At 41.4% G+C, this 24,986-nt stretch overlaps 5 protein-coding genes and 1 long non-coding RNA gene across 7 annotated transcripts; 4 read left to right on the top strand and 2 right to left on the bottom strand.

Moving 5' to 3' along the window:
• The first annotated feature begins 1,364 nt into the window (after positions 1-1,364).
• On the top strand, positions 1,365-4,241 carry LOC133712054 (FAD synthetase 2, chloroplastic-like). Its single transcript, XM_062138131.1, has 5 exons — positions 1,365-1,769; positions 2,020-2,072; positions 2,671-2,806; positions 3,210-3,385; positions 3,511-4,241. The coding sequence occupies exons 1-5, from the start codon at positions 1,528-1,530 to the stop codon at positions 4,029-4,031; spliced, it is 1,128 nt and encodes a 375-aa protein (XP_061994115.1). The 5' UTR covers positions 1,365-1,527; the 3' UTR covers positions 4,032-4,241.
• Positions 4,242-4,910: 669 nt separating this feature from the next.
• On the top strand, positions 4,911-8,116 carry LOC133712052 (uncharacterized). 2 transcript variants are annotated; one of them, XM_062138129.1, is made up of 5 exons: positions 4,911-5,088; positions 5,218-6,017; positions 6,119-6,224; positions 6,816-7,021; positions 7,401-8,116. In XM_062138129.1, the coding sequence occupies exons 2-5, from the start codon at positions 5,296-5,298 to the stop codon at positions 7,669-7,671; spliced, it is 1,305 nt and encodes a 434-aa protein (XP_061994113.1). In that variant the 5' UTR covers positions 4,911-5,088; positions 5,218-5,295; the 3' UTR covers positions 7,672-8,116. The 2 variants fall into 2 exon arrangements, with proteins under 2 accessions (XP_061994113.1, XP_061994111.1); XM_062138127.1 differs by lacking the exon at positions 4,911-5,088 and having other exon boundaries at positions 5,102-6,017.
• Positions 8,117-8,736: 620 nt separating this feature from the next.
• On the top strand, positions 8,737-10,505 carry LOC133712053 (F-box/LRR-repeat protein 4). Its single transcript, XM_062138130.1, has 2 exons — positions 8,737-9,269; positions 9,428-10,505. The coding sequence occupies exons 1-2, from the start codon at positions 8,945-8,947 to the stop codon at positions 10,324-10,326; spliced, it is 1,224 nt and encodes a 407-aa protein (XP_061994114.1). The 5' UTR covers positions 8,737-8,944; the 3' UTR covers positions 10,327-10,505.
• A 203-nt stretch (positions 10,506-10,708) lies between these two features.
• On the bottom strand, positions 10,709-12,033 carry LOC133712055 (GEM-like protein 7). The gene is made up of 2 exons (XM_062138132.1): positions 11,575-12,033; positions 10,709-11,365 (listed from the first exon to the last, which is right to left on the bottom strand). The coding sequence occupies exons 1-2, from the start codon at positions 11,783-11,785 to the stop codon at positions 10,893-10,895; spliced, it is 684 nt and encodes a 227-aa protein (XP_061994116.1). The 5' UTR covers positions 11,786-12,033; the 3' UTR covers positions 10,709-10,892.
• Positions 12,034-14,182: 2,149 nt separating this feature from the next.
• On the bottom strand, positions 14,183-24,955 carry LOC133709309 (uncharacterized). The gene is made up of 2 exons (XM_062135011.1): positions 24,927-24,955; positions 14,183-14,661 (listed from the first exon to the last, which is right to left on the bottom strand). Coding segments are annotated over exons 1-2 (333 nt in total). The 5' UTR covers positions 24,929-24,955; the 3' UTR covers positions 14,183-14,330.
• LOC133708171 (uncharacterized) lies at positions 14,952-17,505 on the top strand. Its single transcript, XR_009845620.1, has 3 exons — positions 14,952-15,555; positions 16,100-16,175; positions 17,174-17,505. It is a non-coding gene; the product is annotated as an uncharacterized LOC133708171 (long non-coding RNA).
• Positions 24,956-24,986: the final 31 nt, after the last annotated feature.

Here is a 24,986-nt window from a genome sequence, read left to right as displayed (position 1 = left end):
CTAAAAAACGTAAACAAAAATATTGCTTAATGATGATATCATTCATTCATCAAATGTCTTACGAGAAGAAGATAATTCTTGACATGAAAAGAACATATATAGGGGAAAAAACAGCACATGAATGCAAAGAAATCTAGAATTTTAGTTTAAAAAGAAGAATATAATAAAAAGTTCATAATGAATACCGCATATGAAGGCTACCAAATGGGGTTTTGATTGTTCATTACTGAATCATCACTCTCATGTTGGAGAATGAATATTTTGCTGAAGGTAAGAAAACAAAACTGCTTTTCTCCGATTTGCAGGTGCGGGGATAAATTCTAGCCGGGATCGAGCAACGAGAGTCCTAACTCATCGAATTGGGACGGCGGTGCTCACAGAGGCAGGTGCCGGAGACAAAACGGGTTGGAAGCCCAGATGTTTTGGGAGGCCCAAACCTTGTTGGGTGCCCAATTTGTTTTGGGTCTCTAAATCGTTGTGGGTGTCCAGAGTAATCCGAAATTGGATTTGGACCCAAGTATGGACCAGGCTGACGGGCTCAAGCTCTTTAGGGTTTCGTATTTGGGATCCAGGAGAAGGGAATCTTTATTTTTGCTAATCTCTCTAAATGTCCTAGCCCTACTATTAAGGGCAAGAAAAATTTAGGTTTTGTATTATGTTTAGAACTTAGCCTATTTACTAATTTATAGTGTGTAGGATCGTTTTTGAATAAGTGAACACTGATTGTCTAATGGGTGGTGCTAGCATACCACGTCCTAAACTTGCCATAGAGTTGGCAAGGGAATGTATGTATCCGTGTCATTCTGACTTGAGATGAATGAATGATTATTTGGATAAAAAAAAAACTGCTTTTCTCCTTTTTGGTCTTCTTGGTCATTTTAAATAAATTGACAACTTTGAAAAAACATAACAGGGATGTCCAAATATCAATTTTGGGGGTATGAATAGAAACACCATATACATTTTTGTTTCCTACACAAAGAAAAGTCTTTTCCTTCGGTAGAAACAAGACTTGAATCCGTTAAATTCAAAATTTAGTTTATGATACATTGAGAGGAATAATACAAACATCATATGAGAGGAAGTCATAGAAAAATCACATGCGACACAATTTGTATCCATCTTATAATCAAATAAGGTTGGTCGAGCGGCGTAGCATGGAACTCCTATGTATACTGTTTGAGTCTCAACTCCCACTAGTTTGTGACCAATAGGTTTGATTGGCCTTTGGATTCATGCGTTTGCGGCGGGGGATTAGTTCGGGTTCATATGCCTATAGTGGGGATTAATCTGCTTTTAATGGGATGCCCTTGTAGACCTCGATCCGAATACTAATAAGTAACCGAGGGAGAAAGAAAAAAAGAAGAAGAAGAGAACATGGGAAATAAGAAAAAGTGAAAAAGAAAACAGCAAAAGTTGGGCTGAGGGAGCGAGTAAGAAGTAAGAAGTAAAGAGGGGGACGAATGTTGAAAGGTTTTGTTGTGAGTTTTGAGCGAGTGGGTTGAGTTTTGAGGGAAAGAGCAAATAATGTTGAGTGGTGGTGGCTCTCGTCTCTCGAATCACCTACGTCTGCGAGACTGCGACCTCCGCCGCCACCAACCCCAACTTGGTTTTGGGTTCGTCTTTGGCTTTGGATTGGGTACTCGAATCGCTGGGCTACGAGTACGACGCTCTCTCAAACCCTTGTCTGCTCGTAGAATCTCGTCTTTTCGCTCTATCATTCATTCCAAGTCTCCCCCCGACATTCCTACACTCTCCCACTGTTTCAGGTACTTAATTCCAATTATTTATTTTCATCTTATTTTGATATTCATCACACAATGAAATTGACAACTTGTTGGGGCAGCAAGTAACCCAGAATGGGTGATAATGTTTGTAGTCTTATTGATTCAATGGAGAGATACAATGTGGGATCCTTATGATGATTTGGTTTTGATGTTGAATCCTTCACATGCAATGTATGTATGTATGTATATATTTGTATGTGGTCAAACCTCTGATTCCTTTTCTTTCGCAAAGCCAACGAGAAGACGAACGCGAGCTTCCCTCCGACGTATTGTCCTCAGTCGCAGGTTTCTTTCTTTCCACCCCTTTCCCTGTTTCATTTGTTCACCAGCATGCTCGTCACATTATACAAAGAAACTTGTTGCTAAGTTGTGCAAGTATAGGATTAGTCTATCTGTAAGAACGCTTTTGTGTGTTGCAGTCCTAGCTGATTCATCAAGTACTCTATCACACTTCTTTTAGTAGCTTCATGACAACTTAGAGACGCCACTTTCAAACTACTCTACTAAGCTCAATTTTAAAATCAATTAACCAACTGCTGAGCAGAAACTAATACAAAATCAGTATAGTACAACAAGCTTTCTCATACCTAAGTAACTGCAATGCATATCCTTTTTATAGACATAGAACACTCTCGAGTCTTGTGAAGTTTCTCCTTCGATTCATTTGCACCATTCCGATATTGCCAAGTGTTTTCAGTCATTTAGCAAGTTGTATCGCTGCAATCCTAACATTCTTTCACTAAGTTTTCTTTATAGATGTATAGGCTTTCCATATGTGCTTTCTGTACTGAAAATTTATAATTGGTATAACCATCTGCTTAGTTAAGCATATTTATCTTTAGCCATGTACTTATTGTTTCTTTTATTTTGGTATCGTTCCTAGGAGGAATAGTTGCACTGGGAAAATTCGATGCCCTTCATATTGGTCATCGAGAGCTTGCCATTCAAGCCTCAAAGGTCGGACCTCCATTTCTTTTATCATTTGTTGGAATGGCAGAAGTACTGGGTTGGGAACCTAGGTATTGTAGCTGTGCACCCTCGTTCTTTGTTTGAACTGCCTTCCTTTTTTCTAGTTTGTATTTTCTGGTTCTTTTGTCCTTAGAATCCTGTTATTTAGAATCACTTTTTAATAATGATGAAGATTAAGAAGGTTGGTAAGACTCGTTGCCATCTCTATTGAACATCTGTCTCTTTCCTCTGAACTGAATTTGTTTCTCAGTCTTTTATCTGATTTCTTCTATGCAGTAGAAATATATTAATAATAAACTGTGTTGTCAAGAGGTGAAGAAGATGTTTATTAATATGAGTTCCAATAGGGAGACAAATTCATGAGATTGGAACTCCACTTCTTTGTTTGCTTGCTATGTTCTAGTCTTTCGGTAGAAATTCATCAAAGTTAACTTATCTTGGTAAATTGAACAGGGCTCCAATAGTTGCCAAATGTGATCGAAAGCGGGTTCTTTCCACTTGGGCTCCATATTGTGGTAACATGGTCCCTGCAGAGTTTGAAATTCAATTTTCAAGTGTCCGACAACTCACTCCACGGGAATTTGTTGAAAAGTTATTGAAAGAGTTTGGAGTTCGTGGGGTTGTGGCAGGTAAATTTATTTCAAGACACTTATTGGGCATTGCAGATCATTGTATCCTTCATCGTATGAGTCAAACATGCATACCGTAGTTGATATACGTGTTAGATAATGGTTGCAATGGCTAATTGTGGCAGGTGAAAACTACCGATTTGGATATAAAGCAGCTGGTGATGCGAGAGAGCTGGTGAAGTTGTGTGAAGAATACGGTATGGGGGCTTACATCATAAAATCTGTTATGGACAAGAACCAACACTCCATCAGCACGAACTCAGATTCAAAAGACAGAGGACAAGTTTCATCTACTCGTGTTCGCCGCGCCCTTGCTGTAGGAGATATGAAGTATGTGTGTCAACTTTTGGGTCGCCAACACCGCATGATATTGATTGCAAAGGAGCAGGAAGGTTTCCGTTGGAGCAGACATAAATTGTCAGTTCCAAAGTCGTGTATGTTAAATTTAGGTCCAAAAGAGGGTCTATATGGGAAGTGTGATCTCTTAATTGGTGATGAAGGCGACCTAGTAGTGCCATGTAGTGTAGTAATTGACACAGCATATATCCACATAGAAATGGATGAGGTAGGTACGTATGGTGATATAGTTAGTAGTAAACAGGATGTGAGGCTCTTACGTATTGAATTTGGTGATTTGGAATCTTGAGTATATGTTGAATCTCATTTGATGATTGCCTTCCCTGTTAGGGTTGTTGGATGCACGAAATGCTAATGGGTACATTAGTTTGTTGCGTGCAGAATTAGAGAGTTAGCTTATAGCCGCCTATTTGGACAGACGACATGATTTTATGATGAAATACAGTTTGTATGTATGTAGGTCTGTTATTGAAGCAATGATGATGAAATGATTCAGTTTTGTTTTTCAGAAATTAGGTACTAGTGGTGAATGGTGATGCAGCGGCATATATTGTCAACCATCTCGGTCAGTCTATTCATAAGAAAAGATACTGACAATGGCATTATGTGTATTGGTATAAACCAACAGTATACGGGACTTGTGCTTGTTCATGGAGATGGAGATGGAGATGGGATATTCTGCATTATCTTGGAATATTCTACAAATATCTTCTCTTTTGTTGTTGTTGTATTTTCTTTCGGTGCACTGTGATTAAAGTAAAATACTAGAGTGAACACATTTAGTATATATGGACATGAGGTTGGTGTTGCAGAGAGAGCGTAAGGAGCAGAGAGTATTAAGTAGCTGGTATCCATTACCGTTCATCACCAATTTCATCAACAACATTCAGGTCAAGGTCACCCTAGCTCTCTCAGCTCCATTCAACATTTTTTGAAATCAATCCTCTTCATTTCATTTTGAACTATCAATCAATTTGTATATAATCGGAGACTCGGGTCTGTTTGATTTTGTCAATGGGTCACCGCCGTCGCAGGGGATAAACGAGTCTTTTTCTCTCCCGCTGTCTTGGAGAGCTAACATAAAGCTATCGCGTCTAGGATAAACACGTGGCATCATTTGGTTGGTGTTGTAAGCTTAGCCAGCTCCCGGGGATTGTAAATCTCTTTCGTGCTTTTTAGAAAGACAATTCTGATTCGTTCATCGAGGGTTTGTTGGTCGGTGGTGCCGCGTTGGAATAGTCGGGCTGTCAGCGTCGTCGTTTGACAGCCCGATTTTGATTTTGATTTTGATTTTGATTTTGATTTTGATTCGTTGAAGACGAGTCCAACGCAAGGAACCCACCCAGGTAAAAGAACAATTCGCGAATATACCTGGCCCTCCATTTATTATTATTTCTCTCGCGTGTTTAATTCTGATTCTCTTCCTTCCTTGTTCAACATTCATATTTAATTCACTTTTCCCCATTGATTTGCAGTTTGCTTGCTTTCCCAATCTCTCTTCATTATTATGTTTATATTGGCATGAGAAGGAGAAGGAGATTAAGATTTTCATCATGGGTTCCTTGTCTGGAATCCTTCAACGCCCTCTAATCGCCGCCGCCGCTGTTGGCTTTGCTTCTTTTTCTTCCGACTTCTCCCTCATACTGCCCTCTCACAAATCCAAATCCAAATCCAACGACTCCTCCTCGGATTTATCAACTTCAACAACATCTTTGTCGTCACACATTTCGCTTTCTAAGCTCGCAAACCTCTCCAGAAGAATTCAAGTACCTGTTCCCACCATTAACTTCCCAATTCCCAATTCCCTCTATTCTTCGGTTGCATCTTCCCCCGCTCTTCTTAAGCTCTATCACTCTGCACACTTGGCGGCCAGAGCGCCCAACCCAGCTGCATATTATAAACATGATGATACAATATCATCATCTGCTTCCGTCCCTGACGTCTCCTACACATGGCATTTGCCTGAGCCAAATGCTCTTGATGTTTCCCGCACCTCTGATTGTTCATCAGCAGCAAAGATGAGGACTGTGGTCGTTTTGCTGGGATGGTTAGGAGCAAAGCAAAAGCATCTCAAGAGGTATGCCGACTGGTATACTTCCCAGGGGTTTCACGTCATTACCTTTACTTTACCCATGGCTGACATTCTCAAATACCAGCCTGGTGGTAAAGTCGAAGACCACATTGACCTGCTTGTCACTCATTTGGCTGATTGGTTAGAAGAGGAGCAGGGAAAGAACCTGCTTTTTCATACTTTTAGCAACACCGGATGGTTAACGTGAGTGATATATTCTTTCCCTTTCTCTCTCTCTTTTATGCATCAATAAACTCTAAAGATTTTTTCTTCATTTGTTTGTTGGGTTGGGTTTCATGTTACAGGTATGGTGTAATGTTGGAGAAGTTCCAGAAGCACGATCCTTCTGTAATGGGCAGGATTCGGGGCTGCGTTGTGGATTCCGCACCTGTTGCAGCACCTGACCCGCAGGTAAATGATTATAGCACTTCTGCAACTCGGAAACAACACTGATTTTGTACTAATGCTTGCTAAAAACTGAAAGACCATATCTACAATCACATACTCAATGTTTTTCTTTTTTCTTTTTGGTCCAAGTCACCATTGGTATCAAGATATGGACGATGTTTTACTGTATATAAATGCTATTAGTGGTGCAGTACTATAATCGACTGCATGTGAAATTACTAGTAATGCAATACTTTAATTCGGTTAATCATATTCTAACAGCAGAAGTTAACACCAAGACCTTCCCCAATGTTGTTTTACAGAGCTGGTTAGCTTGAGTTTTCCTTGTCATTAGTCTTAAAACTCCAATACTTGTTAATCCCACCTCTTTCATTCCAGTTACTGTCCTTTATTTGTTGTCCGGTTTCTATTTCTCTCTGGGGACTGGATGAGTTATCGGTTACCTTTTATGTTTCTTTTCCTGTTTTCAAACGGCTGTTTGAGTCTTTCATGGAAGTTATCTGCTTTTTTTAATTGTTTCTGGCTTCCCAGGTTTCTTTTGATGATTTCTGTTTAGCTGACCGTCTAATCAATCTAATTCTTGTCTTTGTGTAGGTCTGGGCTTCTGGTTTCTCTGCAGCCTTTCTGAAAAAGCATAGTGTAGCAACGAAAGGAACCACAGACGCTAGTGAGTCAGGGATGGATGCTTTGGTTGACAGCAAGGAAGTAGTGGCACCCAAACCTGCAATAACTGAGGCAGCTTTGCTTTTAGTTTTGGAGAAGTTCTTTGAGGTGGTTTTGAATCTTCCTACAGTGAACAGGTACTATATCTTGGTATTAGGCAGTCTAGTGTATTTTTGGATAGGAAACAGGTAGTCTATCTGGAAAAAGTTTTGGCTTTATTATTTGGGGGAAAATGAAATCAGATGCCTGATTAATTGGAGTGATAGTTAAGATGTTGTTCTCAAATTCCTCTTTTTCTCTTTGCACGTTGTGTTTATATAGTATATATGCACATATTTTGTTACTGTATGGCTGTATGTGAATATGTAGTTGATGTAAAGGATATGATTTGGATCCTTTTTCCTTGAAATGTGTATATCTTAGGAAAACCAATATATATAGCAGCCATATGTCAGAATATGTATGGTGTTGAGTATTTGCAAGAACTTTTCTAACCTCGATCTTGTGGAATTGCAGGAGGCTTTCTGATGTTTTGGGCTTACTGTCAGCACGACAACCAAGCTGTCCGCAATTATATATCTACAGCTCTGCAGACAGAGTCATTCCTGCAGGATCTGTGGAGTCATTCATAAAACAACAGCGGAGGGCTGGACATGAGGTTAGGGCTTGCAACTTTGTCTCGACACCTCATGTTGATCATTTCAGAAATGACCCGAAGCTGTATACTTCTGAGCTAACTCACTTTCTGGAGGACTGTGTGCTTACTTGTTGCAAACAGTCCCGTTAACCTAAATTATTGAGCCACTGACCATGACTCCAATTCTTTTTCCTCCAAAAGTGTATACGCTGTCCAATTGATTCATCAGCGCTCATTTTTTCGGCTGGTACTTTGGTGTTCACATTGTAGAAGCAAATATACAAACTACAGGTTATTCTCATTAATACAGAAGAGTCCCTCAACATGGTTGGTGATTGCGTACCAGATGTTGTAGCCGCATTACAGGCAATGTCATTCTGTTATCTGAGCAAAATGGCTTTTTCATGGCCTGAGCTTTATGTATGCAATTGTAATTATATTCATTGTGGCCAAGCCATCTTTCTGAAAGAATCAGTCTTTGTATATCATGGAGATCAATACTAGATGAGGTCTGAGGAACGAATTATGTGTAATCAGAAACTGTCCTTGCGTGTGCACTGCACACTTGTAGCGAGTAATGTATCATTTGAAATCCTCTCTGTGTTTCGATCGATCTTTTGGGTGGGAGAGGGAAGGAACACAAGTGAGTAATGTATCATTTGAAATCCTCTCTGTGTTTCGATCGATCTTTTGGGTGGGAGAGGGAAGGAACACAAGTGATTGAAATTATTAAAATTAAGGGCCGCCCGCCCAACCCTTGCTTGCTTGCTTTAGTAATAGCAATCATGTGTGTGTGTGTATGGTATGGTTGGTGAGGTCGTCAATGGATTAAGGGAAGAGGTAGCTACTAGCTAGCTTGTTCTTTTTTTTTTTTTTTTTTTTTTTTTAAAGTACACTTTTTTAAACCCTTAACCCACCCCACCCTTACATATGTCAGTGAGAATCGAACCCATGACCTATAGAATGTTAGAATTATAATTTACCAACAGGTCACAGCTCACCGACTAACTAGCTTGTTCTGAAATGGAACTACTGCTACGGAAGGAAGGTTGAGTTGGCGTAACAATGACACCCCACCCACCTGTCCACCCTCTTTTCCCTTTTCTTTTCCTTCAAACTTCAAACAAACTCTCAATGAGGGACGGAGGGAGGGAGCAAATTTACCAAAACGCCCAATTATATCTTATCTGCATAATATAATAATAAATAGCAAGCAAGGAAGGGCAACCCGTACAGAGAAAAGGAAACGACTTTGTTCTTCATTTTTCTCACTCTCTCTCCTGAGAAGAAGAAGAAGAAGAACCCTAATCCTCCTCGATCACCACCAATTCAGTTCAGCCCCCAAAATCAAAAAGATCTAGAGTCTTCAAACAAAAAAATTATTTTATTGGGGGGTGTGGAGTGGAGGATTAGGATCGATCAAATGGGCGGAAGCATCAACGAGGCACTGAGAGATGACGAGCTTCGATCGGTGCTGGCGAAGCTGGAGAGTCAGCGGGACAAGGAGGTGTTCGGGTTGGTGTGCAAGAGGTGGCTTCACTTGCAGAGCACTGAGAGGAGGAAGCTGTCCGCACGTGCGGGGCCTCACATGCTCCGCAAAATGGCCGCCAGGTTCTCCCGCCTTCATGAGCTCGACCTCTCCCAGTCCCTTTCCAGGTCCTTCTATCCAGGTGTCACCGACTCTGATCTCTCCGTCATTGCCAATGGCTTCAACTGCTTGAGGCTCCTCACTCTCCAAAACTGTAAAGGTCTCTCTCTCTCTCTCTCTCTCTCTCTCTCTCTCACACTCATTCTATCTTAATGTTAGTATGTTAATGTTTTTCTTTGTTTTCAACTTCACAAGACAACTAAATCTTTCAACCCTTGAACCTCATCAATTTAGTGCTTTTCGTTTATTTATTTATAGGAGTTACGGATGCTGGAATCATTGCAATTGGATCTGGTCTTTCATCACTACAGTCTCTAGATGTGTCGTATTGCAGAAAGTTAACAGACAAAGGATTATCAGCTGTTGCTCAGGGCTGCTCTGACCTTCGCGCACTGCATCTTGCCGGCTGCAGATTTATAACCGATGCACTATTACATGCTCTTTCAAACAATTGTCACTCTTTACAACACCTGGGTCTCCAAGGCTGTACTAATATCTCTGATTCCGGACTTAGTGATCTTGTAAATGGATGTCAACAGATCGAGTTTTTAGACATCAACAAATGCAGCAACATTGGAGACATTGGCGTTTCCAGTGTCTCCAAGGCATGTTCATCTTCTCTCAAGACACTCAAGCTATTGGACTGTTACAAAGTCGGGGACGAGTCTATAATATCCTTGGCCACATTCTGCAAAAATCTTGAAACTTTAATCATTGGTGGCTGCCGGGACGTATCTGACGCATCAATAAATTTGCTGGCCTCTTCTTGTAAGGGTAGTCTCAAGAACTTACGGATGGATTGGTGTTTAAATATCACAGACTCTTCTTTGAGCTGCATTCTGGTTCAGTGCAGAAACCTCGAGGCTCTTGACATTGGGTGCTGCGAGGAGGTGTCAGATGCTGCCTTTCAGGGTTTAAAAGGTGGTGAAGTTGAGCTGACCCTGACCTTAAAGGTCTTAAAGGTTAGTAACTGCCCGAAAATCAGTGTGGCAGGGATAGCTATGGTGTTGGAGAAATGCGAGATGCTAAAATACTTGGATGTAAGGTCATGCCCACAAATTACAAAGGGGAGCTGTGATGAGGCCGGATTGCAGTTTCCTCAATCTTGTAAAGTCAACTTCATCGGGAGTTTAGGGGAGCCTGATGTCTTACCTTGAGAAACAAAGGCTGTTGTGGCTGTTGTGGCTTTGCAAGTTCTGCCCTGTTTTAATCTGGAATCTGATAAAATGTTGGTTTGTCGTGTATGGGGCAGGGTCCCTGACAATATATAATTTGTACATGTTTCTCCTATTATTGTAGTTGTGGGTTAAATAAAACATGTTGTTTTTGTGAATAAGTGTTGTAAATCTGAATGTTTCTTCTAGTTGAGGACTGCAACCCAGAACAAAACAACGCATCTAAGAAATATTTTCATTACCAAATAGATTTTACCCTTCCAAAAAATAAAGTGACTCCAAACAAATATCCAATGTATACAGGTAGATCAAGGAAATAAATTGATGATTTTGTGGAGGTAACAAGGTATGTAGAACAGCCACATTATTCTACACAAATAACAGTAAAGAAGATTTCTCATTCAGTCATTAGAAAAAGTAACTGATTTACAAATTGTCTCACTCCGTAATCGTATAATTACATGATCTGATTCTGCTGATGAAGCTAGCAAACAAGCAGAGGGAATCCACAATTTAACAACTAGCAGTTGTAGCTTTTAAGTTCTTAACTAAGCCTGAGAAATTAATGCCTGTTGGAGATATTTGTGAGCTTTCTGGTAATTGAAGAAACCCATAAACCAGAAGTCATAATTATCCACAGTAACTATTTCTATGTACTTCTGTGATGGCTTCTTCACATCCTCACTCTGGTTTACTCTGTTTATCTTATTGAGTGGGATCACAACCTTGTAGTGGACTCTGATGAGTTGTCCATTTGGATTTGGCGATGATGACAGTTTGATTGGCTTGTCACTGCAGAAGGCAATCTTGTGTGTGGAGATGAAAAGGAGGCCTGCAATAGGACCTGCTGTGGTTGATAGATAACAGTGAGAAGTCTTCAAAAGCTTCTCTCCTGCTGCTTTATCATTATGACTAAACAAATGCTTGAACACCTTCTCCATTGTTCCACCTGCTCTAAGAATCTTAGCCCCAAGTCTCAACTTTCCCTTCACTGTCTCACTGATTTTAGGCCTCAGTTTCACTGCACACATATAAATGAATTACTAATCGATCAGCATATTTTTTACAAGTACGTACGTACGTAGTTAAGGTCATCCTAATGGAACTTATCAAGCAGGAAATTGAGATCCTATATCTAGCTAGTACAGATTAGGCATATACCAAATTAGGCTATCTCGTTAGACATACAATTAATAAGAATGCTCGAGTTAAGCGAAAGGAATTACTTACTTTGTGTCCGTTTTGAAGACCCAATTTGATCACGACGATGATCAGATGATGGAACATGATCATACTGAATAGCAACATGATGCTGAGCAGGTAGCAGGAGTCTCTTTGCATTCATAGGGGACCTCTCAAATGTGCATGATGCTGCTGCTGCTGAATTGATTGGGAAACCAAGAACTTGTCCTCCAAGCTGAACCTGAAATGAAGCCTTCATCTTTGATAATCGATCGAGCAGAAACCAAACTCTTTCACTTGTTGTATAAGTAACCACTTGATCAGAAGATCGAAGTAGTTGTGATCGAGCTTGTAGAGAATTAATGAAGTTGTACGTAGCTCCACTAGTATCAGAAAACAAATTCGATTAGTGAGCTAGGAAGAGGAATGAAGCTTGTAGTAGCTGGTAGTAGTACTGATGAATATCGATGATCGTTCTGGAGGAATGAGGATGATGGGTTTCTTGTTTTCTACACATATGTATTTAAAGGGGTGCAACTAGTTGGTGAATCATAGACTTTTTGATGCATGAGTCAGGTATGGCTCATCAATGAGAATAAAGGCAGAGGCACACACGTCCTCCATCTTAAAGATAAATTTTTTCAAAAAGCTAGCTAGATATATCTGGATATCTTTAATTGCTTGCTTTAAATACAAAGCACTAAATTAAAGCATGAATGCTCAAGGTTTCCAGGTCTTCATTTGTGTACATCTTGAATTAATTCCTTCTCAATCTATATTTTAGAAAATGAAGTTCTTCTATGAGCTAGGGAAGACCATTAAACCATTAATAATTAATTAGATTGACAACAGGCCGGGGTGGCAATTTGTTAGGCATTACCTTAAATAAATTGCCGTTAGTATTGTTTGAGTAGAGAATATCCTTGATTAGTTAATTACAAGGAAAAAGAAGAAAAAGAAAGAAAGCATCCTGATTAGTTGGGGATTAAAGCTTTTGATCAGTCATGCATATACGGCTATACATATATATAGGGGTATATAGAAATGAATTACAAGACGAGGGCATGCATATCATAGATTGCGTGTTTTCTGTTTTTGGATATTTTAACAGAAAGAGAGCGAGCGAGAGAGAGAGTATGAGGAATGAGGATGTGTCGTTGAAGCCTTTTGAGCTGGCATTTCAGCTTTCTGATGCCATACATTGCCTCTTCCATTCCATCTAATGCACTTACTAAGATTGGTCATGCATTAAAGTAATTAAAGGCAGTCCCTCATGATATGTGTCGACACCAAATTTGTCACGTCAGTTTATCTCAGCGACTCAGCTCAGCATGATATATAATTAAGGTAACAGATGGGAGCTTTGTTTGCTGGAACATATTACGTACAGTGATCTCATAAAATTAATTGCAAGCGCGCAGCTGGGTTATCTGAAATTTGTTGTCTACTACGGTTTGGGAGTGTACGTTCTCTAGAGCTAGGGAGTATTGAATTATGAACTGTTCCCATTTCTGGAGACTCTCGATGATCTACTCCTTTAAGATATTGATTCTTGATTCTTAATTGGTTAACTGAACTCAAAGTCGACATATTTGCAGTTGCAAGAAAAGGTGACGGCAGTTATAGATAGAGAATAGGAGGACCATATTATATATCCAGCTAGCTAGGGAAGCGAAGTGTGTTCGATCATTGGTCAAAGTCAAAACTACTTTATTCTTGAATATATCTTCATTCTGGTATATGCATGAACTCCGAAGTCCGAACTAGGCTAAAAGTTGATAGGTGAAGTGCGCGTATAACATTTGCTTATCTGGATTAGAGTCATCATTGCCAATTTGTCATTCTTCCTTTCATCTAAAGAAAGTTTTTTTTATTCTATCTTCGGATCTTTAATTTTTGTAGATGCTGCGCGCAAGTGACTGGTTCCCTTCCTTTCCCAGGAATAAAAAAGAAGCAGATCGAGATAGTTAACTTCACTAAGCAAACGGCAAAATTAAGGCAAACCCACCTACGTGTGGTGGGGTCACTGCTCACAAATTGGGTATGTGGAAAAAAGGGGACTAACACGTCAAAGACACATCAGCCCGGGCCCCGTTCAAATCGATCCCCGGCCACATGCATGTTCATGTTGGCGCTGCCCAACAGATCACATGAAGAAAAGAAAAAAGGTCGACTTGCATGTGCATACATAATATAGTCTTAAAGAGCCCCCACCCAATATTTATATTTATATTTATATATATGCTTCAGTTGAAGTCCTGGCCTTGGGAGATCTCAGAATCCCACAATTAAGGGCAAAAGGCTCCTTTTTGTAACTCATGCATATTTCAACTTTTCCAATCTGCAAGATTCCAAGACATTTTCATGATGAAAGACGACGGCAGTTTAGGAAACATAAGCCAAAACAGTTATGTTCAGAACAGGAAATCTCAACATTTCTTTGCTATATATATACACAAACAGATATTTCAGTTAAAACAACTCTGCACGTATACTATACATTCCTGCCTATATATATATGTCTGTCTACATCAGGAAAATCATCAACAGCTAGATGAGAAATGTGTATCTCAAATTTCCATTGCTTTGATTGCATTTACAACTCTCCATTCGCATCCCTCGACTACCCTTTACAAAAATAACGTACATCATCCTCTTCACAATTTCCTCTGCAAAAGTTTCTGGCCGGCTCAAGAGAGCACACAATATTAAACTCTTCAAGCAAATTCATATCCTTGGCTGCTGTGCAGAACCTCTTCCCAACTAGGCCAATTAAATCAATATCATGAGCACTATGACAATGCTTAAGAATCATCTTGTGAGACTCCAACGTACTCAATGGCCCCGAGTTCTAACATGTCACCAAGTATGGCAATTTTTTGGCCCTTGCAATCAATACTCTTCAATAAGTCAATGGCAGCTCTGGAGCTCACAGGATTGGCATTGTAAACATCATTGACTATCTTGACTCCATTTCTAGCAACTTCAAGCTCTGACCTCATTTTGACGGGAGTAAATGCTGATAGACAAATTCCAACTTGAGAAAGAGAAACTCCTAAAAGAGTTGCAACTGCCGCTGCTGCACAAGCATTGAGAGCCAAATGCAGACCTGGACTGGGTATCACAAATTCTACCCTGAAAAGGAAACATCACCATTTTTTCATGAGAAAATGGCGAACGTAGAATGGATCACAAAAATGATATACCACAAAATAACTGGCAGGCAGCTCTGGTGATTGACGAAAGTTTTTGGATTAATTTGTTCAACAATAGTGAGGGAATTAGCTAGAATGTTCATTGTAATACCCGGTTGTTTCTTTAATCAAAGCAAACAGTGTGCTTTACTTTCATGATTCGATTACTTTAACTTTAATGATTATGCTGGGTTAATTGTTTGTGTTGATCGACATTGCCGACACTCTCTCTCTCCCTCACTCACACTCTCCCTCTCTCCCACTCACACTCTCACTCTCTCTATCAGTCGAACCCAGCAAGAAAAACAGAGTAACCATTCACCTGCCGACCTCTCTCTCCTCAGGCCACCTCAAGACGTCGGACCACCTCCAGTAGCTTCGCCTAGACCTTGCGCAGCCGCCGGTGGCATCCTTGCGCCGCAACATGGACTGTAGTGACGGCGGAGGACCTGGCTCCGTTTGAGCCGATTTCGAATCAATCTCAATATCTTGAGCTACAAGCCACCAATACTCTTGATTCTTGGCTCATATGATTCGCATCAACTTTATGAACAAGCACCAAGAAGAACCAGACCTGAATCGACCATTTTCACGTTCGTCGGAGCTCGACCGGTTTTTGATCGAAAACCAAAACCTTTCGATCGTGATATCTCGAGTTGTAGTGCATCGTTTTGATTGATTCTTGAACCAGTGGGTTTGCCTTGATGTTCTTAACAACTCTCTAGAAGGAATCGAGGCCTGAAATTGAAGTTTTTACGTCGAAATCTTGGCTCGCCGGTTTCTGCATTTCTTCGCCGGTTTCTGGAAAATTTCCGGCCACCTTCAACTGTTCTAGGTAATTTCCGACCACTTCCCTTCGTTTTTAGACTTCATGCTAGTTAGGAAAGTGGTTAGGCTTGATGAGATAAAGAGGAGCAGCCCGGCCCCGACACCATTGGCGGTGGTCGGCGGCGGCTCTGCCACTAACTCCGGCGGCCCTTTCCGGCCACCTCCGGGGATCAAAAATATGGTTTCTGTACATTTTCAGATTCTATATTTCAATACGATCATTTCGATATATTATACGCAATTTTTGGATATCGTATGATTAAGTTATAAATCTTTAAGTTTCGATCGTGAGATTTGTGATCTGTGAAGTTAGGACCGTCAGATGGACTTGTAGTTTTGATATGATGATCTTATGACTGTCCCAGTGGCTTTGTGTGGTCATGGGCGAAGATCCGACCGTTGGATCTTCGTGATGATTTTTGGAGGGTGATCCTAAGGGCGATCCGTGAGGATCCGACCGTTGGATCATCATTTAATTTCGATCCGACCGTTGAATTGTCGTTTGAGTATGTTTTTGAGCTATTGGCTAAGATAAGGTCATGTGTGATTAGGTGATTGACGGTCTCCCTTGGGTGAACGATTTCGGTGTGTGTTGTGTTGAATTGAAGACGCAGCGGGAATATTGAGGTGAGTAAATCGCACATGGTTCATTCACGAACCGAAATTCGGTGATTTTATTTAATTGGGAAATTGTGGAAATTGTTTTATGAAAATAAATATTTGTTTTAAATTATATGGACTTGCTCAACTACGGTCCATAGGTAAGTAAAATGTATTTAAACTATAAAAATGAATTTCCTGATTTTAATGCATGTGAACTATAGTTGGTATTAGTGGTCATTCTTGTGTGGGTGACTACGTATATATATATTTACGTGGAATATATATTGGATGTGTGGTATTTGGTGAAGTGTGGAATTGATGCGATTGATTTACAATTCTAGCATTACTCTCTAGAAGATATAATTTATCTTATAGGTTGAGTTGAGTGTGATAAAGAGTAATTGAGTAAAGTGCTATAGTTGAGTCGTTGAGATGAGTTAAATGAGGAGTCGAGTGATTTGAGGCAAATATTTTCGTAAGGGTGAACCTTGGCCAAGGTGACACTCTACGATTCAGTTAGAGCTCTAGTCTGTCTGCCTTTGTACTGCTTGGGGGATAACCTTGAGTTATCGTATGCCCTTGAGTACACTATACTGCTAGGGGGATAACCTTGAGTTATCCTATGCCCTTGAGTACCCTATACTGCTAGGGGGATAACCTTGAGTTATCATATGCCCTTGAGTACACTATACTGCTAGGGGGATGACGTGAGTTATCGTATGCCCTGGAGTATCATATACTGCATGGGGGATTAAAATAAAAATCGTATGCCCATGAGTATACATTGTATGTTGGAGAGAGAACACGTAGTTGAGTTGTGGTGGTCATTGCGAGATGTGAGTTGATTGATACTTGAAGTGACGTTGTACACTTCAATTATTATGCAAAACAAAATTAAAATGTGCTTGAGTTGATTTTGTTACTTTAAATCGTGCAATCCTTTCATTTACTCATACGAGCTTTGCAAAAAGCTTACCGGGTTTGTATTGCTGCAATCCCGGTACACTATTCAAACGGTGTAGCGGGTAATCCTACAGGTCAGGAGAACCAGGGAGGTGATCAGGCTGCTTAGAGTGGTGGTACTTGAGTTACAACATCTTGTGAGGTTTGTTATGCTCATTTAGAGCTTTACAATTTTACTTTGTAAGAGTGAGATGTAATAATTAACTCGAGGTTTTCGAGATTTGAATATTGAAAGGTGTGAAGTGTGGTTGTTTGTGAGAAAAAAATTCAGGACATTTATTCTATTAAGTTGTATAATTCATGCTTCGGATTTGAATTTATTTATTCAAAATCCGGGGCGTGACAGTTTGGTATCAGAGCGTATGGTACATATTTGGTGATATGTCAATACTTACCGAGTGATGGCCCGTCTGCAGCGGATCCCCATCCTGTACTCTTCGGTATTGACAAAGTCATTGGGTATGTGTGAGCGTTAGGAGTCGTCTAGGACGTCGAGTTGCTTTAGGACCTTGAGTGCTTTCCTTGTGGTATTGACTTGGTTAATATGGACTGGTATTTGACTTATAATGTGTGTAAGTGCTATACTTATATTAACCAAGCGTACTATGCACCTTAGGTAATGGACAGACAGCGAGGCCATAATGTGCGCAGAAGAGGAGGCGGAATTGGTGGTAGGGGGGAAAGGACCCGCCCCTTAGAGGAAGTTTATTTGAGTGATGCAGAGTCTTCTTTTGATGTACAGCCTACTCCACCTGTTGTGGAAGTAGTGGATGCCGTTCGCTTAGCCAAACTGGTTAAGGAGATCAAACAGTTAGGTGCAACCCCATTTGAAGGGGGAGTTGATCATTGGGCTGCTGATCAGTGGCTTGAGAATATGATGAGCTGTTTCGAGATGGTGATTTGCACCGAAACTGAGAAGTGGAAGATTGCTGCTTATCTTCTTCAGGGTGATGCCAGGATATGGTGGGCTGGTCAGAGGAATACAGTGAATATGGCTACTCTGACTTGGAATGGTTTTGTGGAACTATTCCAGGACATGTACTTCCCTGATGCAGTGAGGGAGCAGATCGAGTTAGACTTCATTTCTCTGGAACAGGGGACTATGACTGTGAGAGAGTATGAAACACGGTTCACTCAATTATACAGGTTCGTTCCCCAGTTGGATGCCCAAGCCTTGGCTAAGAAGTTCCTGAGAGGACTGAATTCCAGGATTAGAGAGATAGTGTATCCTCTTCGGTTAACCACCAAGGAAGAGATCTTTGCTAGTGCCATGGCCCATGAACAGGCAACCAACATGCATACAAGTGAACGAGGAGTTGTGAGAGAATCCTTGGGAAAAGGGAAAGCGATTGTGGGGAGTAGTGGTTCCAGGGATCATGGAGGTAGGTCGTGGAAGAGACAGCGGACCAGTTTCCATCCACAGGCTCCAGCTAGGATAGTCAATCAGTACCAGGCCCCAGCCAGGGCAGCACCGGCCCCATTTAGAGCTGTACCTGTGAGGCAAGTAGCACCAGCTGCACTGGTGAAATGCTACAACTGTGGTGAACAGGGCCATATCTCTAAGGTGTGTACGAAGGCGCAAACCAGGGTGTGCTTTAGATGTGGCCAGCCGGGACATATTTCCAGAGAGTGTACTCGACCTCAGGGTGGAAGACGGGATAACCAGCAGAGACTCTTGCCCCCAGCACCAGCTAGAGTTTTTGCAATCGGTCAGAGAGGCACTGGGGTGGAAGGTACCTTATCTGTTTATAACTATCTTGCTAGAGTATTGTTTGATACGGGAGCCTCCCACTCTTTCATGTCTAGTTCAGTAGTAGATGTGTTGGGATTGATTGCCATGCCTCTTACTAGATCATTATGTGTTACATCACCCCTGGGTGTGTCTCTTGAGCTGAATATGTTTTGTGATGATTGCCCTATTGGGATAGGTGGTAGAGAGTTCTCTGCCTCATTGATTGTGATTCCGGATCACACATATGATGTGATTTTGGGTATGGATTGGTTGAGCCCGAACCATGCATTGATTGACTGCTTTAGGATGATTGTATCCTTCCATATCCCTGGACAACCAGTGTTTCATTACCGTTGTCTGAAGTCCGACATTACCATGAGGGCAGGGATTTTGGCACATATTGAGTCAGGGAGTAGTATTTATGAGATTACAGGGATTCCTGTAGTTTCAGAATATGCTGATGTGTTTAAGGAGATACCAGGGTTGCCTCCAAAAAGGGTAATGGACTTCTCCATTGAGGTGATACTAGGTACTGCCCCGATATCAAAAGCACCCTATCGGATGGCTCCAGCTGAACTTCAGGAGTTGAAGGTTCAGATTGATGGATTACTGGCTCAAGGGTTCATCCAGGCTAGTGTATCTCCTTGGGGTGCACCAGTGCTGTTTGTGAAAAAGAAGGATAATTCACTCCGATTATGTGTGGATTATCGGCAACTGAATAAGGTAACCATCAAGAACAGGTACCCTTTACCTAGGATTGATGACTTATTCGATCAGCTTAAGGAGGCTACGGTGTTCTCAAAGATTGATTTGAGATCTGGATATCACCAGTTAAGGGTGAAAGATGAGGATATCCCAAAGACGGCGTTCAGGACAAGGTATGGACATTTTGAGTTCCTTGTCATGCCTTTTGGTCTAACTAATGCACCTGCAGCATTCATGGACTTGATGAACCGCACATTCAGTCTTTACTTGGATCAATTTGTGGTAGTGTTCGTTGACGACATCTTGATATATTCAAGGTCATCAGATGAGCATGAGAAGCATTTGAGAATTGTGCTACAGACATTGAGAGAGAATAAATTGTTTGCCAAGTTTGAGAAGTGCGATTTCTGGCAGAAGGAAGTCAAGTTCCTTGGTCATGTGGTTTCAAAGGATGGAGTTTCTGTGGATCCTTCGAAGGTTGAAGCAGTGATGAGTTGGAGCCGCCCTACCACTGTTACAGAAATCCGTAGCTTCCTCGGATTGGCAGGTTACTACAGGCGCTTCATTGAGGGGTTTTCTAGTATCGCTTCAGCTTTGACTAAGTTGACACGGAAGGACACTCAGTTTTTATGGACGGATGAGTGTGAGAAGGCTTTCAACGAGCTGAAGACTAGGTTGACTACAGCACCAGTGTTGACTATTCCTACTAGCGGTGGTGGTTTAGTTATCTACAGTGATGCATCTCATCAGGGTTTGGGGTGTGTGTTGATGCAGAATGGTTGTGTTGTTGCTTATGGCTCTAGACAACTGAAGGTTCATGAGCGGAATTACCCCACTCATGATCTAGAGCTAGCTGCAGTGGTGTTTGCCTTGAAGATTTGGAGACACTATCTGTATGGCGAGAAGTTCGAACTCTTTTCTGATCATAAGAGTTTGAAGTATCTGTTCTCTCAAAAGGAGTTGAACATGAGACAAAGAAGGTGGATGGAGCTCATAAAGGACTATGACTTCACCTTAGAGTACCATCCCGGAAAGGCCAATGTAGTGGCGGATGCCTTGAGTAGGAGACCGAGGGGTATTATTGCTTCTGCCATGATTCAAGAATGGCTCATGTTGGAGACTGCATCTGAGTTTGACCTTGTAACATCAGTGGGAAAACAAGGGATCTTCCTTGGTAGTATTTCTGTGCAACCTACTTTGATTTCGAGGATTATTCAGGGTCAAGCGCAGGATGTGTTCTCACGTGCAAGGTTGACAGAATTAGTTGCAGATTTGATAGATGATTGTCCTTCTGAGTGGACAGTTGGACCTGATGGTGGTTTGAGGTTGAGATCGAGACTGTGTGTTCCGGATTGTGATGAGCTCAAGGGAGAGATTCTTCGGGAAGCACATCGATCTCGATACACTGTACATCCGGGAAGTACCAAGATGTATAAGGATCTACAGAGGCAGTTCTGGTGGAATGGAATGAAGAGAGATGTGGCAGAGTATGTGTCCAGGTGTCTTACCTGTCAACAGGTAAAGGCAGAGCATCAGAGACCCGCAGGTATGTTGAAGCCATTACCTATTCCCGTGTGGAAGTGGGAGCGGATCTCTATGGACTTTGTGACTGGATTGCCTAGGTCCAGACAAAGCCATGATGCAGTATGGGTGATTGTGGACCGGTTGACGAAGTCGGCACACTTTCTTCCTGTGTCGAAGACATACTCGGGTGATACTTTGTGTAAGTTGTACGTCAACATGATAGTAAGACTTCATGGGGTACCGGTATCGATTGTTTCTGATCGAGATGCCCGTTTCACTTCAGATTTCTGGGTTGGGTTCCAAAAGGCTTTTGGAACTTCCTTGGATATGAGTACAGCTTTTCATCCACAGACTGATGGACAGACGGAGAGGGTGAACCAGGTGATGGAAGATATGCTACGAGCTTGTGTCTTGGACTTCAAGGGAAGTTGGGAGGATCATCTGCCGTTGATTGAGTTTGCCTACAACAATAGTTATCACTCTAGTATCGGGATGGCACCATATGAGGCTCTTTATGGTAGGCCATGTAGAACTCCTGTCTGTTGGGCTGAAGTAGGAGATAGAGCATTCTTGGGTCCCGAGATCGTTCAGGAGACTACCGAAAAGATCTCTATTATTCGAGACAGGATCCGAACGGCACAGAGTAGACAGAAGAGCTATGCTGATTTGAAGAGGAGACAGGTTGAGTTTGAGGTGGGTGACCATGTATTCTTGAAGGTCTCACCCATGAAGGGCATAACTAGATTTGGCAAGAAGGGAAAGTTGGCACCAAGGTATGTTGGACCTTTTGAAATATTAGAGAGGGTTGGAGATTTAGCTTATCGGCTTGCCTTGCCTCCTAGTATGTCGGGTGTCCATAACGTATTCCATGTATCTATGTTGAGGAAATACGTTCAGGATGAGTCACACGTGATCGATCATGGCACGATTGAGGTACATGCGAATACAACCTTTGTTGTTGAACCTGTTCGTATTTTGGATAGGTCAACAAAGCAACTTCGAAGGAAGGAAATTGACTTGGTCAAGGTATTGTGGAGTCACCATGATGAGGGTGATGCATCATGGGAGTTGGAGTCTGACATGAGGAAAAGGTATCCTCAGCTATTTGTCGACGAGTGTGCCTAAATTTCGGGACGAAATTCCTTTAAGGGGGGTAGATTGTAATACCCGGTTGTTTCTTTAATCAAAGCAAACAGTGTGCTTTACTTTCATGATTCGATTACTTTAACTTTAATGATTATGCTGGGTTAATTGTTTGTGTTGATCGACATTGCCGACACTCTCTCTCTCCCTCACTCACACTCTCCCTCTCTCCCACTCACACTCTCACTCTCTCTGTCAGTCGAACCCAGCAAGAAAAACAGAGTAACCATTCACCTGCCGACCTCTCTCTCCTCAGGCCACCTCAAGACGTCGGACCACCTCCAGTAGCTTCGCCTAGACCTTGCGCAGCCGCCGGTGGCATCCTTGCGCCGCAACATGGACTGTAGTGACGGCGGAGGACCTGGCTCCGTTTGAGCCGATTTCGAATCAATCTCAATATCTTGAGCTACAAGCCACCAATACTCTTGATTCTTGGCTCATATGATTCGCATCAACTTTATGAACAAGCACCAAGAAGAACCAGACCTGAATCGACCATTTTCACGTTCGTCGGAGCTCGACCGGTTTTTGATCGAAAACCAAAACCTTTCGATCGTGATATCTCGAGTTGTAGTGCATCGTTTTGATTAATTCTTGAACCAGTGGGTTTGCCTTGATGTTCTTAACAACTCTCTAGAAGGAATCGAGGCCTGAAATTGAAGTTTTTACGTCGAAATCTTGGCTCGCCGGTTTCTGCATTTCTTCGCCGGTTTCTGGAAAATTTCCGGCCACCTTCAACTGTTCTAGGTAATTTCCGACCACTTCCCTTCGTTTTTAGACTTCATGCTAGTTAGGAAAGTGGTTAGGCTTGATGAGATAAAGAGGAGCAGCCCGGCCCCGACACCATTGGCGGTGGTCGGCGGCGGCTCTGCCACTAACTCCGGCGGCCCTTTCCGGCCACCTCCGGGGATCAAAAATATGGTTTCTGTACATTTTCAGATTCTATATTTCAATACGATCATTTCGATATATTATACGCAATTTTTGGATATCGTATGATTAAGTTATAAATCTTTAAGTTTCGATCGTGAGATTTGTGATCTGTGAAGTTAGGACCGTCAGATGGACTTGTAGTTTTGATATGATGATCTTATGACTGTCCCAGTGGCTTTGTGTGGTCATGGGCGAAGATCCGACCGTTGGATCTTCGTGATGATTTTTGGAGGGTGATCCTAAGGGCGATCCGTGAGGATCCGACCGTTGGATCATCATTTAATTTCGATCCGACCGTTGAATTGTCGTTTGAGTATGTTTTTGAGCTATTGGCTAAGATAAGGTCATGTGTGATTAGGTGATTGACGGTCTCCCTTGGGTGAACGATTTCGGTGTGTGTTGTGTTGAATTGAAGACGCAGCGGGAATATTGAGGTGAGTAAATCGCACATGGTTCATTCACGAACCGAAATTCGGTGATTTTATTTAATTGGGAAATTGTGGAAATTGTTTTATGAAAATAAATATTTGTTTTAAATTATATGGACTTGCTCAACTACGGTCCATAGGTAAGTAAAATGTATTTAAACTATAAAAATGAATTTCCTGATTTTAATGCATGTGAACTATAGTTGGTATTAGTGGTCATTCTTGTGTGGGTGACTACGTATATATATATTTACGTGGAATATATATTGGATGTGTGGTATTTGGTGAAGTGTGGAATTGATGCGATTGATTTACAATTCTAGCATTACTCTCTAGAAGATATAATTTATCTTATAGGTTGAGTTGAGTGTGATAAAGAGTAATTGAGTAAAGTGCTATAGTTGAGTCGTTGAGATGAGTTAAATGAGGAGTCGAGTGATTTGAGGCAAATATTTTCGTAAGGGTGAACCTTGGCCAAGGTGACACTCTACGATTCAGTTAGAGCTCTAGTCTGTCTGCCTTTGTACTGCTTGGGGGATAACCTTGAGTTATCGTATGCCCTTGAGTACACTATACTGCTAGGGGGATAACCTTGAGTTATCCTATGCCCTTGAGTACACTATACTGCTAGGGGGATAACCTTGAGTTATCATATGCCCTTGAGTACACTATACTGCTAGGGGGATGACGTGAGTTATCGTATGCCCTGGAGTATCATATACTGCATGGGGGATTAAAATAAAAATCGTATGCCCATGAGTATACATTGTATGTTGGAGAGAGAACACGTAGTTGAGTTGTGGTGGTCATTGCGAGATGTGAGTTGATTGATACTTGAAGTGACGTTGTACACTTCAATTATTATGCAAAACAAAATTAAAATGTGCTTGAGTTGATTTTGTTACTTTAAATCGTGCAATCATTTCATTTACTCATACGAGCTTTGCAAAAAGCTTACCGGGTTTGTATTGCTGCAATCCCGGTACACTATTCAAACGGTGTAGCGGGTAATCCTACAGGTCAGGAGAACCAGGGAGGTGATCAGGCTGCTTAGAGTGGTGGTACTTGAGTTACAACATCTTGTGAGGTTTGTTATGCTCATTTAGAGCTTTACAATTTTACTTTGTAAGAGTGAGATGTAATAATTAACTCGAGGTTTTCGAGATTTGAATATTGAGAGGTGTGAAATGTGGTTGTTTGTGAGAAAAAAATTCAGGACATTTATTCTATTAAGTTGTATAATTCATGCTTCGGATTTGAATTTATTTATTCAAAATCCGGGGCGTGACATTCATTGTCAACTTCATTTTCACTAATACGGATCAGAAATGCTTGTTATTGGCTTACATCTCTGTATGATACTCCAAGACAACTCTAACCCCGAAGAGACTTCTATGGACCAAGGTC

Source organism: Rosa rugosa, chromosome 5 (assembly GCF_958449725.1).
Source record: "Rosa rugosa chromosome 5, drRosRugo1.1, whole genome shotgun sequence".
Taxonomy (NCBI): Eukaryota; Viridiplantae; Streptophyta; class Magnoliopsida; order Rosales; family Rosaceae; genus Rosa; species Rosa rugosa.
The sequence above is the reverse complement of the archived record's forward strand: the minus strand, read 5'-3'. Positions and strand labels throughout refer to the sequence as shown.

What these genes read in the sequence shown, in the direction of transcription:
- LOC133712052 (XM_062138129.1), top strand. Translation starts at nt 5,296, where the DNA reads ATGGGTTCCTTGTCTGGAATCCTTCAACGCCCTCTAATCGCCGCCGCC. An exon ending in AGCAACACCGGATGGTTAAC is followed by an intron (nt 6,018 to 6,118) that starts GTGAGTGATATA and finishes TTCATGTTACAG; the next exon opens with GTATGGTGTAATGTTGGAGA. An exon ending in TTGCAGCACCTGACCCGCAG is followed by an intron (nt 6,225 to 6,815) that starts GTAAATGATTAT and finishes GTCTTTGTGTAG; the next exon opens with GTCTGGGCTTCTGGTTTCTC.
- LOC133712054 (XM_062138131.1), top strand. Translation starts at nt 1,528, where the DNA reads ATGTTGAGTGGTGGTGGCTCTCGTCTCTCGAATCACCTACGTCTGCGA. An exon ending in ACACTCTCCCACTGTTTCAG is followed by an intron (nt 1,770 to 2,019) that starts GTACTTAATTCC and finishes TCTTTCGCAAAG; the next exon opens with CCAACGAGAAGACGAACGCG. An exon ending in GTACTGGGTTGGGAACCTAG is followed by an intron (nt 2,807 to 3,209) that starts GTATTGTAGCTG and finishes TAAATTGAACAG; the next exon opens with GGCTCCAATAGTTGCCAAAT.
- LOC133712053 (XM_062138130.1), top strand. Translation starts at nt 8,945, where the DNA reads ATGGGCGGAAGCATCAACGAGGCACTGAGAGATGACGAGCTTCGATCG. An exon ending in CACTCTCCAAAACTGTAAAG is followed by an intron (nt 9,270 to 9,427) that starts GTCTCTCTCTCT and finishes ATTTATTTATAG; the next exon opens with GAGTTACGGATGCTGGAATC.
- LOC133712055 (XM_062138132.1), bottom strand. Translation starts at nt 11,785, where the DNA reads ATGAAGGCTTCATTTCAGGTTCAGCTTGGAGGACAAGTTCTTGGTTTC. An exon ending in GTCTTCAAAACGGACACAAA is followed by an intron (nt 11,366 to 11,574) that starts GTAAGTAATTCC and finishes ATATGTGTGCAG; the next exon opens with TGAAACTGAGGCCTAAAATC.